The 15,927-nt window shown below is 41.7% G+C and overlaps 1 protein-coding gene across 1 annotated transcript; it reads left to right on the top strand.

Moving 5' to 3' along the window:
- Positions 1-2,465: 2,465 nt before the first annotated feature.
- Positions 2,466-14,806, top strand: NPS (neuropeptide S). The gene is made up of 5 exons (XM_048057539.2): positions 2,466-6,949; positions 7,431-7,483; positions 10,591-10,664; positions 11,875-11,956; positions 14,288-14,806. Exons 3-5 carry the CDS (start codon positions 10,633-10,635, stop codon positions 14,495-14,497), a joined length of 324 nt encoding a protein of 107 aa, XP_047913496.2. The 5' UTR covers positions 2,466-6,949; positions 7,431-7,483; positions 10,591-10,632; the 3' UTR covers positions 14,498-14,806.
- The last annotated feature ends 1,121 nt before the right edge of the window (positions 14,807-15,927 follow it).

Genomic DNA, 15,927 nt, shown 5'->3' with positions numbered 1-15,927 from the left:
CACATGAAACAGTGTGTTCTTCCCAGTATCATTGGATGTAAACTAAAAAAAAAAATAATCAGTGTGTTCTTCCCAGTATCATTGGATGTAAACTAAAAAAAAAATAATCAGTATGATTGTTTCTAACATTTTCTCCTGAAACATGCTTAGGTAAAACCTTAGTCAAATCAAATGAGAACTGAAATAGTAAAAATGTAGTTATACAGTAAAAATCACTCATACTTAAAATCCATGTAGTTTTGCTATGAATCAATTGCACACAATTTATTGGAAGTCTAATTATGTTATGCAGTTTTGAAGGACTTGACTGTGTTTTTAGTAGCATGTTAACTGAAGTGAACAATCTCCACACAGGTCTGATAGGAACCTAGCAAAAACCTTACAGGTCCGACTTAGAGTAGTGCTGCATTTTCCTAAGACTCCAGCTGATTTTCTGATGTACACCAATTTATGCATGTATATGTTAGCAATAAAAATCAACATTAGGAATGGGAGACTCAATTATATTTTGCTGTTATATTTAACAAGAAAGATGTAATATAAATTAGTAAAAATGTGTATAAACACAATTTAATAAATATAAAAAGAAAGATACATCCTCCAGCATGTGGAGTTTATTACCTTGTGCAATGTAATTAAGTTTATATGGGTATGAGCATAATAAGCTGCACAGAGTCACACAGCAATGAATGATAACGGTGTATGTAATTCTGGTGATATACAGTGCCGTAGCTGAAATACTGAACATAACCTTGCAATTTGTGTAACGGAGGCAATAGTGGAAGGAGGTTTTTGTTTTGTGTTTGTTGTTTAATTTAAGTGGAGGACAGGAACAGAAGCCAAAGACTAAGAGAAAAGAAAGGAAGACAAACAAAAAAAAAACAATATGTATGCACACGCAGGCTATTATTGCAATCTGCTATTTAAACCTTTTCTTCCATTTTCCGTGCATGTTAACTACATGGTCCCAATAATTCCCTTAACATCCCGATTCGCACCTGTTTGACCCTTGTGCAATAGCAAAACGGTGTGAGAGAGCCCTCCTGGCTGCTGCCACGCGGCTCCAGGCTGTGCACCTCTCCTTTTCTGCAGGTTTTTAAGCTGACTACAGGGCACGGAGCATTCGAGGTAAGAAGAGAACAGACGCTTTGCTGACCTTAGCTGGTTGAGCAGCCTCGGAGATTGAAGGCAGACCCTAGCAGGGGCCTGGTAACGCCGGTTTTAAATCCTGTAGGGATTTCAGCCTCCTTTTTGGCTGCAAGAATTGGCTCTTTCAGCAGAGAGGACTGTGTGCAATTGATGCCCTGGGAGCCTCGAGCACAAAATGGAATTTTAGCGTCTATTGCAAAGCTTGACATTTCTCTGTATTTCCTGTGTCGCTTCCCAGCCTGTGACCTAAATTATGAGCAGAAGATATTAAGCTTGGATTTTAACTTAAGAACTGACTACACCCACAGGACAAATTAAAACACAGTGTTGTTTGTGGTCTTTTTTTTTTTTTTTTTTTTTACTGAAGGTAAGCAAGCAGTGAAATTGTATTGGATTCTTAAGTTAAACTCCTGCCAGAAATACGAAGTTCTGAGGAATAGACTGTTCTTCTTTCATGCTTTTTCTCCTCTACAACCTGCCTCATACCCCCACCATGTTTAGATACAGCAGAGTCCTGTTTTGGCTTGTTGGCTTTTTGTGTTGTAATAAAATGCCATCTAACCTTATTTCCTTACTCCTCCCTGCTTGCTACTAAACCCATTTCCCCCCAAACCAGCATTTGCCAGCTCTTACTGTTTCTGCGGTAGTTTGAATTTCTTCACCATGAAGTCTCTGGGATTGTGTGTGTGATGGCACGAATACCAATTTGTGGTACTGGAAGAAACCTTGGGAAAGGGGAGTACCCAACCATTTATTTATCTGTGCCTGGTTTGGGGCTACCTGACTGCTGCTGGCGCTGACTTCTGTAAGTATTTAATGTATTCTTACTTAAAATCATTAAAAATATATATATACAAATTTGCAAACAATGAATCTAGATAAATGTTCTCAGACCCTGAATAATCCCATCATCTCCTTTCATTATAGCTTCCTTGTCTCACCTGAGCCAGCTCTTTCAGCTGTTAATTATACACCAGCAGATTTCAACTTTGTGTCCTTTCCTGCAGAATTAGATGCTTTAGCTGCAGTTCACCTTTACTCTTTCAGGGCAGATTTGGTTGGTGCTGGACAACGAAGCACTTTATACTGGGTCTAGCGCTGTGAAATTTCAGCTAATACCACAAAAGAGTTAACTGATTTTTGCAGGTTGCAATCTAAGTTTATCCCATGTCAGGATTTTCTCCTGACGCCGCTCACAGACAAGGTGATAATGTTGTATCTGAAGGCAAACATATAGAATACATTTGAGTGATCCCATGGAGTGGTTTCCCAGGCAACTGTAACATCTTCATCCACAGCAGGGCGCGGGCTTTGCCTGGCCAGCTTCCCCCCGTGCCGGGCAGCCTGCAATCAGCAGACGCGCCTGTCCAGGCTTTGTGCAGGTTAAAAGCACGAATATGGCTTGAACCCATTTGGGAAATGTCCTCTTGAAGGTTAGGGCGCTTGTGGGCCTGAAATCGGCCAGCACGGCTGCTTGGGTTGGCAAGAGGCTTGCAACCTGCCGCCTCACACCGAATGGGCGACAGCTTCTGTGAGCGCCATGGGAGGCAGCGCTCGGCCCAGAGGGGGCCTGGAGCTGCTCCTTCCCCACCGAGGAAAGTCAGCGACGCAAATCCCACGTGGCTAAAGTCAGAAAAGTGAGAATCATTTTATTGTGCTGCTTTCATTGTCTCCGAAAATGGGGCTGACCTCAGAAGGGTATTGGAGAGCACGAGGCCTGCGCGAGCAGTGCGTGCCCTTCTTCCCAAGCCGTCCCCACCCCTGCCTGCCACGCCACCCCAAGCGTGTCAGTGGGTCTACGGGAGAGGTTGTAGGTTAGCGAATAGCCTGGGGAAATCTGTTATCAGGCTCTGTGTTTCCCGTCTCTGACATTTGGAACAGAAATAGTCAGATCCTGCCGTGTGAGATCTGCAGGGACGGCAAAGTAGTTTGACGTGGTTTAGGATTATGGTGTGTGATTTGGTACAGAAAGCCCACACATCGACTCAGATGTGCACCGAGTAAGCAGAGTAGTGCTGAACTGTGAATCGTTCCAGGGATATAGGAACCTTCGGGTTGCACCTTTTGGCCACGTCTTTGATGCGCAGTTATCAGCATTCAAGCTAGCCTAGTGTGCGTGCAGTATAGGCATGCCCTAAGGCCAGAAGCTTCCACACTTCCAAAGAGCACGTGTTAACAGACCCTGCCCTTATATCAGAACCTTGCAAAGAGTTGAATCGCGGTATTTTTAGCTCCTGTCCTGTTGGCTTAGATAATGCTGATGTTATGAAGTTTGGCAAGGCAGAGAACTGGAGGGTTATTTGAGTTTCAAGGGATCTCTTATATGTAATGTAGTCCTGCTGTTCCTGCTGCGGTACAGAGAATGGGAACTACATGAGCTTCCCTTTCTTCATCCCTTGTGTATAACTCGTCGTACAAGTGTGGAGCACCTCGGATCTCATGAAGTGTTGAAGGAGGGCAGGTCCACACGGTGGCTGGAGCCCCTGGAGCCCCGGGATGGTGGGGACAGGGCTCGCTGCAGCACCTCGTCCCCCGGGCGCTGTCCCTGTGCCCATAAACCCTGCCAAGATGGTCTCTCAGCCATCCTGCCACACTCACGTGGTTATCCAGTGGTCAGGACCGAGTGGGTAATGCATGTGGTGCTTCCACAAAATGTGAATCCAGGCGTACTCCTTCCTGCCGTGTGGCTGAGTCCTTTAGCTGCCAGTTGCTTCCTGCTGTTAAAAAGAGGCTTTAAATCCCTTTGAAAGTTATACCCTGCATATCTTCACTCCTCATGGTTAGGACTTGTTCAGTCTTTATTGAAAAGCGCAATGCTGAAGTCCATTGGAAATTTTTTTTCATTGTACTTGTGTGCTGGGAATTGGGCTTAAAAGCATGAACTTCTACAGCTCAAATGAAAGTGGCTGTCAGCAGGCAAACCCTTTGGAAGGAAAAGAGTCACGGGGTTTTTTTTGTGGACTACCTGGTTGCTTCTGACAGTCAATATAGAACCACGCTGAATTGAGATGTCCTTTTCATGCCCTGCCTTCAACACTTTTCCTGCAGTGAGTAGTTAGATAATATGTAATGTCTTCTCCACAGAGAACAATCCTGATCCTCATCATTTGTGGTCTTTACTGTTCCCTGGAGAGTGAGGTTGTATTTCCTTTCCAAATGTTGGATTTTGTGTTTACGCTTGATTAAGAAGTAGCAGTTGATTACCTCTAAAGTTAGCAGCTGTGGTTAGCAGAAGCAGACCTGAAGACCCTGATGTTAAAAGGGGGATTCACAAGGTGAAGACAGGGAGGCAGATGAGGCTGATAGATTAGGTACTAATGCAAGTGATAGAGGAATAAAGGAGGCAGAAGTGAATTCTCGAGGAGTTGTGGAGTCATATGCTAAATCATTATTAAGCATGGAGAAAGGCTTGCACAGAGCACAGAAAATCCAATCAGCTGCCACAGGTTTTCAGCAAGAAAGCTGAAACTTCTGTCTTCTGGCATGTGGTATTTTCAGATGAAGCCACTTATAAGAGGGGGAGAACATGAGGGGCAATCAGGATCCTTGGCAGCTTATGTTCCAACAAAACACGTCAGCTTGGGACCAACGGCATTACAGCAGCACTAGCTCTGCCCTACTTGAGGACCTTTGTAAGCAACAAAAGTCACCAAGTGATGATCCAGGGCTGGTGTTTTGCAAGCAGTGAAGCTCCTTGCCGTCAGTCGTGGAGGTACCAAGCGGTACTGATGCCTGGGAGGCCCCAAGCTGCCAGCTCTCAGTGTTGTCCCCTCCTTCCCCTGGGTGCCACCTTGCTCGAGCAAGGCAGCAGAGTAGTTGGGTTTTATTTTCCTACCAGCAATTCTGAAAGTGCAGCGTGTTCACAATATGAAGCTTGCTCTAGCGCCTATTTGTTTTCAGTTTAGTAGGTCGTTACAGAAGAGACCATTCCTATCAAAGGGCTTTTGCAGACAAGGATGGTTCCTCAAAAGAGGCTGTAACGCACTTGTTTATTTTAGTGGCAGAGACAAGTAGAAGGAAAATAGTGCAGACAAGTAGAAAGAAAATAGCAGAGTAAGAAGAGCATAAAAAACAAGGAAAATGCTCTGAGTTTTTGAGAAAAGGTGTGTCTCATGTCCTACTGCTGTTCCAGATACCGCCACTTATTCCCTAAAGGTACTTTAGGTCTCATATTATGGCTTTAAACTAGCTTCCTACCCTTCTCCACAAATGCCAAGAGCTAATCTGTGGAGCAGCTGAGACTCCTTCATCACAAACATTGCCTGTTCAGAAGGAAAGGAGCCACTCCTGAGTTGTGAACTGGAAATTTTCTCATAGTTCTGTGCTGAAATAGAGGTAATGTTGCTTTTCCCCCAGCTGACAGAAGACCAGGACTGATTGTAGAGGCAGTGAGACCACTGACATGTTTTGCATCCAGCTGACCTGTTTTCCATCCTAAAGGTCCCTCTGGTCTGTTTAAAACGTGCCCAGGTGTGAGCAGTTCAGCCCTTCCCGTCCAGCCAGGAGAAGGTGAGAGTCCTGGAGAGCCTTTTGGTGTCCTCTGGGCTCCCTGACCTGGCAGCTGTGTTAGCCCTGCAGGTTTGCGTCCCACTTCTTGTCTCCCAACCACAATTGTTTCACTGGGTTAACTGCTCTGCGGTGACCAACTTTAGCCCTATGTCACTCCCTCCTCTCCATTCCCAAGTGACATGCTGCTCGTTTGCATGGCATCCCAAGGACTGAGAGAGCAGAACAAATGATTTTGTGTTGATATTCTGTAGACCAAAATATGCATGTTTGCTTGAGCCAAAATGTTCTTTCGGTGTTTTAGCATTGAAATAATAACAATAATAATAAAAAAAAAAATGATTGGAATGTCTGACTGCAAAAAATATCTGAGTGCAATCAGATACATAAAAAATTATGGCCTTCAAAGCCACCTAACTCCTTTTCCCTATTCAGAACTATTTATACTATTTATAGTAGCTTTCCTTGATTCCTTTAAAGTTTGATCCCTTTAAAGTTTGATCTCTTCTTAAATCACATCAGAACTTCCTACAGCCTTTTCTTCTCACTGCTGCTAAAAAAAAAAAAAACGTTGCCTTTTTCTGGTCTTTCTAGGCCTTTTTCTCATTCTTGCTTCTACTTCAACAACTATTCATACTTTCTCAGATCATCGAGATCTTTGTTGCATCTGAACAGAAATTGGGTTTCGGCTTTGACAGGTGTCTTTTTAGCTCAGCACTGACATCTTTTCTTAGGCAGCAACTTCCTGCAGGATCTATTTGAGAAATTTCCGAATGCATAAATTACATTGGCATGCACAAATAAGCACAGCAAAAATGCTAATTACTGCCAGTTTTCGGTTGCTGAGTCTCTCCTTAATGGGTTGAGCAAGTTTTGTCTGCTCTGCTTTTTTTTTTTTTTTTTCCTCCAGATAAATTATCAAATGACTTTAACATTTGGTGATGGTGCATACAGAACAGCGAGAGCTTGCTTTTTGTGTTGTTGCACTTCATGCAGATTCTTTTTCTGAAGGCATGCTAAGGTATCTGACAAAAAATGCAAGATCATTTATAAATCGGAAATATTTTTCTGCCACGCGTTTCTTGTCATTTCCCACAGAAAGCGTGAAGGTGGCAGCATCAGCAGAAGTGAAGGGGACATTTGTGCATTTGGGAGAGTGCTCGCAAGGTGCTGTTTGCTGCTGTCTCTGGGAGGCGATGACATTTGGCATTGCAGGCTCAGGTTTAGCATCACTGCAATTTGATGTCATTGGCAGCTCTGCCCCGTGCTGGGAAGTGGGGACCGTCAGAGCCGGGTAAGGAAACTCATGCCGTCTCTGCCCACATCATCTCTGTGTACTTCAACTGTAACCAGGAAAAAGAATATAAATATAGATGATGATTTAGACTTTAAAATACTGAGGATGGTGACTGTGACGCAGCCAAGAGTTCCTGTCTGAGGTGGGATTGAAAATGTGACTTTACAGATAATTTCTACTTCTGGCATGGGGGACCAGGCTGCAGCTTTATCCCTTTTGCTGTGACAGAGGCGTGCACAGCTCTGATGGTGCAGAATGCTCCGAAGTCGTGTGGCCAGAAAGACCTGAGGTGCCTGTTATCTCCATGCCCGTAAATCTTCCACCATGCTTCTCGAGTAGTCTACCACTGCTTGCTCTCTGCACACCTCCCGAGCACCTGTCCGTGCAAAGCAAGCAGACCAAAGCGCTGTGAGGGAGTGGGAGTGCCAGCGCTGATCCTTGCTTTAATGCCTTTTTGATTTTCTTTTTCTCCTCATAGAAAAAAACCTGTGTGTCAGAAGGCGCATTGCTGGAGCCTTACCCATTGCTGAGGTAGGTTTACTCTGAGTGGAATCGTATGGAAAATTTGGTTTTAAAGGGTAGCCGTGCATCTGTTAGGCAGGGGCTGCCGTACCATGGCTCAGCGTGGGAGCGTCTCCGTTCATAAGAAGCTCGGGCTGTGGTGAGACTTTGCCCTGCAGACTGCAGTGCAGTCCCCCACCTTCCACAAGCCGTGGCACCGACATCCGCGCACTGCTATTGTTGGCCCTGCTCACAGTAGTTCAGGATCCAGGTCCCTTTCTATCCCCCAGGCCTCAGCCCCATAACCCACCAGCTTGGCACTGGCTCGTTCTGGAGCACAACCGGATTTGAAGGGTTAGGGACAGTCACGGCAGGGAACTGCGCAGAAACACCCGAGTGTGGTCTGTGGAAACTTTTTAGCTCCTCTGTGGACAAGACCTGCTCGGTGGTGCAGGCGATGGGTTTGGTTGCGTCCCCTTGTGAGATGCATAGCAATGGTGAGAACACAGCACTCACAGCCAAAGGAGTAAACGCGCCTTCTGAATTCTGTTTTTCCTCTGTCTTTGCGTCTTGCTGGGATTTTCTATTATCACCGAGTCAGAAACAGATTTATAGCCTGTGAGTATGATTAATTTCCATTTTGCACCTTGCTATGATCTCAAAGCAAACCAGCCTGGCTCTTTGGTTTCTCGATACTCTTGAAAGCAAGGAAAACTTTGAGCTTGGAGTAAAATTTCCAAGCAGCTTTTCCCAAACAAAGCCAGGCTGTGGTTTCGCTGTGGACATCCTACAGGGGAACAAGAAGATTTAGCACCCTGCCCTTATTCAGACTGCTGTCCTACTGTGGTTTTACGATGTTTGGGGTTATATTAATGGGCCCCGCAGACAGTCTTTGGTGTACTCTTTCATTTTTATTATTTTGATCCCTTAGCAAAGGCATGCGATGCCAGTTTAAACACTTCAGATTTACTGCTGTGATGCAGGAGAGAAGTATCAGTTTCTAAAGCTTATAGATCTATTGACCTTATTAAGTTGGATAAGCACAGTGGGCTTACCCACACGCTTTGTGCTGTGTTTCATATGTTTTCCATACAGAAACAAAAGGAGAGCAACACAGAGATGCAATACACGGTTCTTTTAGTAGATCGAGTAGGAAGATAGAGGTGATTGTTGTTGGCTTTGCAGGGAAGTAGAAGATATCGCTGCTAATTTATGCTCAGAAAATGCAAATTTTATGGATGCTGGAAGTTTTTAGTATGTTTCTTAATGATTCATGTGACCTATGATATCTATCAGTGAACCTTACCTGAGGTAAGGCCTCAGACCGGGTGCTCTGCAGGCAAAGCGGAAGACAGAAATGTCAATTGCCACTTGCTCTGTTAAACCTGATTCATCGAAACCTGAAGTGGGAATATCTTGAACGCATCTAAATTTCCACATATGCTTCATGCATGCAAATCACAGCTGTGGTGCATTAAATTGCATCCCAAATACCTAGATAAACTCAAAGCTAGAAGCATGTGCGAGGTCTTGACTCCTCACTCTGTCCAGCAAATGCCACTTTGTGTGTCTCATCTGCAAGATCTCGACTCCTCACTCTGTCCAGGTAATGCCACCACTGTGTGTGTCTCAGGAGCAGACGCATCCCTCGAGCCCGGTGCTGGGTTGGTAACTTCTCAATGACTCGTACTCACACAGCTGAAATCTCCATCTGCCTTGTGTGAAAGCAGTTTGTGGTCACCCAGCTGGTCAGAGCCTTTGAAAATCTGAAATCTGCTCTTCTATTTTTTGGGGGGAAAAAAGAAATATTACTTCCCTGTCCCCTCTTAGAGTCAGGTCCTAAGGACAGGAGTCTGTCTCAGGAGACTTTCCTGGCTTTTAAGCAGAATCGGTAACAGAAAGCAATCTGGAGAATTTTGCTAAAAAAGACCTTATAGTGAACATTTATCACATGAGCATGAATGAAATACTTTTAAACCCTCAGATTAACTATAGATTTCTTCCTGGTTCCCAGCCCAGATGTGATTTATTTCGCAATGGAGATTCGCTACCACGTGAGCATCTTTCCCTTTGCCACCCTCTGTGTGAAACATCCTTAATGAGCGTATCTGATAGGTTTTTTTTCTCGTTCTTTCAGAAAGTCACACAAGAACTGTCTTCCCACATTGAGGTTTCAGTAACCTGCGTCTGTGCTCCGTGGCCCACAGCACTGCCTGCTGTTCAGGCCCACGTAGCCTATGGTGGAGGTGCCCATCTCCCTGGTGTCCCCTGGGAGCGGCTGGATGGCCCCGCTCAGTTGTCTGCTTGCCATCTCCTCATGCTGAAGGAACCCACAGAGACAGGCTCGGGGCACATCTCATGTCCAAAGCTTGTGAGCTAGACATGTGGCCCAAAACATAGGGATGAAATAAAGGTGGGCATAGGAGGTACAGACCAGGAGCCTGGAACACAAAGAACTCATGATTAAAAAAAAATAATAATAAAATAAATAAAATAAATTTTAAAAGCTAGTAATGCACCAAATGTTACCCAAAGAGTCTGAGGTACAGCTCCATGCTGAACCTAGAAATCCTAAACTTTAATCACAAGGTTATTTCTGTCCTTCTTTTTCACAAATGTTGTGGGAAGGTTAATTTTGTGTTAAAATGGAGTTAAACTAAATGCGGGTACAATGAAAGGGGATGCTAAACTTTTCTCAAACAGAATCCAACATGAAGAGCTTTTCTTTGCAGCAGAAACATGGGCTAATCCGCTTATCGGTTGGAGTTGGAGGTCCCGTACGAGTTGGGACTGGAAGTCCAATTCAAACAAAAGGATTTTCTCTCTGAATAAGAGAACACATACTGAATATGCAAATAGTCAAATGTTCTCTCTATGGTTTGCTTACTGTGGTGTTTAAATCAGGCTAATTTCATTTTACATTTCTGTAGTAAGTCCTGAAACACTTTACCAGCAATGATAAACATGTACTTTTAAAAATGTAAGAATCATTGGATTATGCAAACCAGTGGCACGATCAACACCTCCATATACAGTGATAATGAAAATATATTCAACCACAACCTCAGATCAAATTATGACTTTTTTTTTCTGTAAGCAGTGTTAAAGGCTCTTAAATGCCACTACATTTCTTCCAGCTTTATCTGAAGACCTTACTGCTTCGTACTTCCTAGAATTAAATGCAGCTACATCAGGAGACTGAATGTTCCAGGTAAAGTTGCCGTAATTTATAAAAGCTCAGGTCTCCCTGAAGACTCTCACAGAGTTCCCATCTGGAGCCCTTGTACATTGATTTTTCAGTGTAAACACTGAAAGAAACACAACATTCAATGCTGCTGAGTCACTGGCGAGTATGTCTGTAACACTGGGTGACTGTCGACAAAAAAGATCTCTAGCATTTTCATTTGAAGGGAAAAAAATTGAATTTATTTTTTTTTTTCAGCATTCCCTCACCTATTTAGATTAACATTCAGAGAATTTGTGGGACTCTTACTGCTTTTCCAGCACCCTGCATAAATAAACCATGGGATCCCGTAAAAAACTGTGCTACTCCTAATTTTATTACAGTAACATACAATGCTCTTAGACACTAAACATTTGCTTGATTGATGGAGATTATTGGAATTTTTTAATCCTACAGAAGACTTTAAACTTAGCATAGTCTAATATATGTCTGTATGCAAGAGAAGAAATTAATATCCAAAGAACTTCAGTTTCAAGTAAAACAGTTTAAAATTGCTAAACAGTTGACAATTAAAAGCTAAAAATAAGCATGTAAAAAAAAAAGAAAAAAGCTATATTTATTGCAATTTATTGTGCTAAGTATTGTAGCTGCTCTGATTATAACAACATTCTTTGAAGAATATTTCTATTTAAGTGCACTTTTACTATTTTTCTCTTGCAGCCAGACTTTACAAGGTCTTAATATGATGTATTGGAAGCAGTAAAAAATCTTGAAATATATTTTTGAAATCTTTAGACCTTTGACCATATTTGCTATGACGATACAGACTTAACAGTAAACCCACTTGAAAGACATTTTCATGGAACACTTTAAATGAAATCAATTGGTAGCTTCATAATGGCAGCTGAATGTGTGCTCTTGCCATTTTCCCATTTAACAAGAAGAAAAGGCCAAACAAGGACCAATTAGTCATAATAAAATCAGCTTTGATGACATTTTCACTCCTGAACTCTGGTATAAAATGGTCATCTAAGAAAGAGCTGAAAGGATATGTGAGGAATTGGTAGCATAACTGCATGTATATACATACACACTCCTGAGTAAAAAATGATCAGGTAAAAATACAGCAGTTTACTTTGGTTTTGGCAAAAATATAGTGTTCATGTGTTTAAATGTACGTACAGAGCTTTGCTTGATTTTGTTTTAAATTATATCTGACCACAGTTTATCTTTGAAGTCTGTGCAGGTTAAACCTTCTTTTCATCCTTTGGATCTCAACGATGTTTGTGTGCTCGGGTTACCCAATTGTCCCTTCCATGGTAAGTCGTGCTCCCTACTTACTCGAAGAATGGATGTTTCATTTCTTTTAAATATCTTTTTTTTAGTTGTTGGTTTAATTTTTTACTAAATGAAAGAAGCTTTTTGTATTAAAGCTATTGACTAAATATTATCTATTTTTCATGGAATATAGCTCATTTTGCTTTAGTTACTTATAAAATATGCAAATTTCTAAAATAATCGTGTGAGAAATCTGTTGTGTATTTAATGTGGAGAGTGGAGAACTTCTGCTGAAGTTGAAATATGTTGAAAAGCAAAAAACAATCTCCTCCCCATTTCATCTCAATTCTTTGTCAACATCCAATAGGTACAATAGCATATGTATATTTATTCCATTTGCTGAAAGGCAGCTTAAAAGTCAGTAGATATATTAGTCATTGTTATTAATAGCATATGCAGGTAAAGGAGAATGTCTTTTATAAAGTTATGAAAAATTATTCTATAGAATCAGTAACACAACTTTGGCTGAATTACCCAAGAAAGCTGAACAGCCTATAAAACCAAAGTGAGCATGTTATTTGAAATAAATAACCCTAATATTCTCTCGGTTTCTGATCTTGACCAGGTAGTATGACAGACTGATGGTCAAACCAGATAATCACCATTTGAGACTTCGCCAGTGTAGGATGGGATATTTTATTTCAAATGACATCCAATATTCCTGCTTTGGACGAAGTCTTGTTTAGACACCTTGTTTCTTTACTGCTGTAAAATCAGCTCTTGGAGTCATGGTTCAGGTTTCTGGGTCTCCTCCGGTGTGTTTTTTGAATCATTATCTTTTCATTAAGGAGATAGGTCTCTGGCAGAAACACTGGCTACTCATGCGGCTGTTTAGTTTATGGATGTGAAGTTCCCGTTAGATTTTATCCATCCATCTCCTGCTTCCTCTGTATGTTTTACTTCTGTAAATGCTGAATCATCTCCCATTTCTGATCACAGATAGTTAGGCAGAGCTTGATCTGACTAGCCACGTTTCTTAATGATCTCTTTACGGCAATGATATCATAGGTAAAGTGAGTGGAATTATTTACTATAAATGAATACCTTGCATGTCAAAATAGCAGTCATTTATTCAGCAGTGTAAGTTCCTGTACAGGTTGTGAGGCAGCAGCTAAAAGCTCAGAAGGGAACTTCTCTGTGTCTTTGTTTCTTACAGACAATATTTCTTCCTGCTAGGAAGAAAGTTCTGTCTGGGTGAAACAGAAAACAAGAATCAGTGGCAAAATAGTGTGGTTAGTGACTACCAACCCGTGCGTGTTTATCTGCTCCAGAATCAAGCAAGCTTTTACTTGAAGAAAGAATAAAGAATGTACCTTTTATATGCACAGAACAGAAAAAAGCTAAGTCCTTAACAGTGTTAATAAAAGCACTAGCACACTGAATTAAAACTAATTTTAGTGAAGCTAATGGCAATTTCACCATCAATTCTGGTGAAGGCAGGTGTTCACCGGGTGGTTTTGCATGCAGCCATTTCCCAGAGAAGACAGTACAGGGAGGCTTAGAAAGGATGGCAGAGAGTACCTCTCTTTTCAGCGGCTAATGAACAAGCTTGTAAATCATGATATGGTGAAGGATGCTCATAACCACTGTAGACATGTCAGGAAATGTTTCAGTTTAAATTCAATGTTAATTTAAATGCAGTATGAATTTTTTAAAGTTTTAATGTTGTTTATATTTTATAATGTAAAGTGCAGTAAAAGGACATGTACTCTTAAATCTGTATGGATTTTAATCCAGACTTTTTACAATTCCCATTACTATGTTGTCTTTATTAAATTTAACTACTCCCAGAACTAGTCATAACTACTAGAAAGCTTCCTACGTCCTTTTTCTGCTTTACAGATATTTTCATTTTCTCTTATCTGTCATTTAAGCCAAATGACTTCACACAAGTGATAACAAGATGCTGTTACATTGCTAACTGAAAAAAATCTCATTTTATGGCAATAAATATGCATGATACTCTGGGGAAAATGTGTTGCATGTCACAACAGGTCAACACCATGGGAAACAATCCATTTCATAAGGTAAACATAATATGAACAGTATGAGTATTTTAAACCTGAAATGCATCAGTTACATTTCCTATAAAGCTATAAAAAAATCTGATTTTGAGTACAACAAAGCCTTAGTAAATAGCAGTTCATACCTGTCACTCTAAACATAAATTGTTCTTGTGTTTCTGCTTTGTTTTTTATACTGAACAAGTCCTGGCAACTGCACAAATCCATAATTTTACCTTTCCTGTTCTTTCTCTCTCTCTTCCTCTCTCTCTCTTTTTTTTTTTTTTTTTTTTAATATTTTATCTTCAGAGCACCAATCCTTTTTATTTGAATTGCCAACTGTATGGAAAATCTGATTACTGCCTCGTCCTGCTGAATAGCTGCTTAGCCAAGGTGGGCAGGAGTGAAGAACTGGCTCTTTTAAAGCCTTACCTGGAGATGCCTATCAATAAACGGTCCTTTCGCAATGGTGTTGGATCAGGAATTAAAAAAACTTCCTTTCGAAGAGCAAAGTCATAAACAAGTGTTCCAAACCATACTCTTGATTTTAGCATCTGATGCTTAACTTTGTGCTTAAAATCATTTCAGTGCTTTTCTCTGATAAAGCTAACAGAGACAAATGTACCCGTGTCTTCATCTTGTAAACAGATGTTTATTTCAAAGAGCACAAGCCAAGTGGAGCAGATGGAATTGCTCAGAACGGGCTTTGTTTCCAAAGTTACAGTATCATAAAGTTTTGTATGGAAATGAATGTTTTCATTCAGTTAATTCCCCTTCTTTGTAAAGCTACAGATTTAATCAGCTTGCTCTTGATTAATACAAAAATAGCCGTGTCACGCAGCCTGCCTGCAGCACCTACGGCATTGTTACCATCACCTGCGCCCCGCATCCCTGTCCCAAACCCCATTTTCTTGCAGACAGCTGCCCCGCCGGCCTCAGTGCACATTTAAAGGACATCGAATTTCGGATTTCCAAAAGGTATGAAGGGCCACTGGTGAAAGACAGAATCTGGCCCTGCTTGTAACTTCTTGTTTCTTTTTAATATAGTTATTTAAAATGACTTTACCGGGGAATAATCTCTTGATATGTGTCATCTCATTTCCAGAAGAGTCCTGGGAAATCACTGTAAGGCAGGGTATCAGTGCAGCTCCCTTTGCCTCAATTAATTGACTTAGGTAGGCAATGCACATCTGAAATCATGAAAAACATGAGATGAGCCAAATGCGGTTTCTGCTCATCAGCTGAAGTTGTGGTGCAGTGATTAACAACGTTCTTTTTAAATTTCCTGTTAAGAATAATAATTAAAAAAAAGGAGAGTAATTTGGTCTGAAAATATGTAAGTGTTGTGTTCAGGAAAGGTCATCTGCTGAGTTACGTACATGTGAGTTTTACCTTGTGGCTATCTCCTCCTACGAGCTGTAACCTTGCTTTGAAAATGTTGCGGTGTCCATGCGATGCATTTTGAATTCAAAGCTAAGATAATAAACAAGTATATGGATCCTTTTTAATATTGCCCGATTAAATATCACAATGCAGGAGATCATTATTCAACCCAGCATAAGGTAAGGTGGCACCATCGACTCCACGCTGCTGATAGCATCCCCGTTCCTGCATGTTGCACCCCTCAGCCCATGGAGAAAGGTGACATGAGCGCGGAGCAGTGCAAGCGTGGTTACGGGTTCCTGGACAGCAGGAGATCAAGCACGCTCCTCTCTGCGCATGTTCACGCTGAAATGGCTGAAGCATCGTGCTTTTAAAACCTGCTCAAACACTTCCACTCCTTTTGGGTTGTGTTGCCGCCAAGGTCACTCAGCTCTCACAGCTCTTAGTCAAGTGGCACCTAGAGACCTTTACAGGTCTGTAAGGAAAATGTTAGGTGGCAATTATTCCCATGCAGTTATTCTGACTTGTGAGCTGTCTGGGTGGGAGGAAGCACAGGTCAGCAAACA

Source organism: Anser cygnoides, chromosome 7 (assembly GCF_040182565.1).
Source record: "Anser cygnoides isolate HZ-2024a breed goose chromosome 7, Taihu_goose_T2T_genome, whole genome shotgun sequence".
In the NCBI taxonomy this organism is placed as follows: Eukaryota; Metazoa; Chordata; class Aves; order Anseriformes; family Anatidae; genus Anser; species Anser cygnoides.
Note: the sequence above shows the minus strand (reverse complement) of the source record. Positions and strands in the feature narration are given on the sequence as shown.

Coding starts and splice junctions, on each gene's coding strand:
- NPS (XM_048057539.2), top strand. CDS start 10,633: ATGCAGCTACATCAGGAGACTGAATGTTCCAG. Junction 10,665..11,874: donor CAGGAGACTGAATGTTCCAG/GTAAAGTTGCCG, acceptor TTATCTTTGAAG/TCTGTGCAGGTTAAACCTTC. Junction 11,957..14,287: donor ACCCAATTGTCCCTTCCATG/GTAAGTCGTGCT, acceptor TTTTATCTTCAG/AGCACCAATCCTTTTTATTT.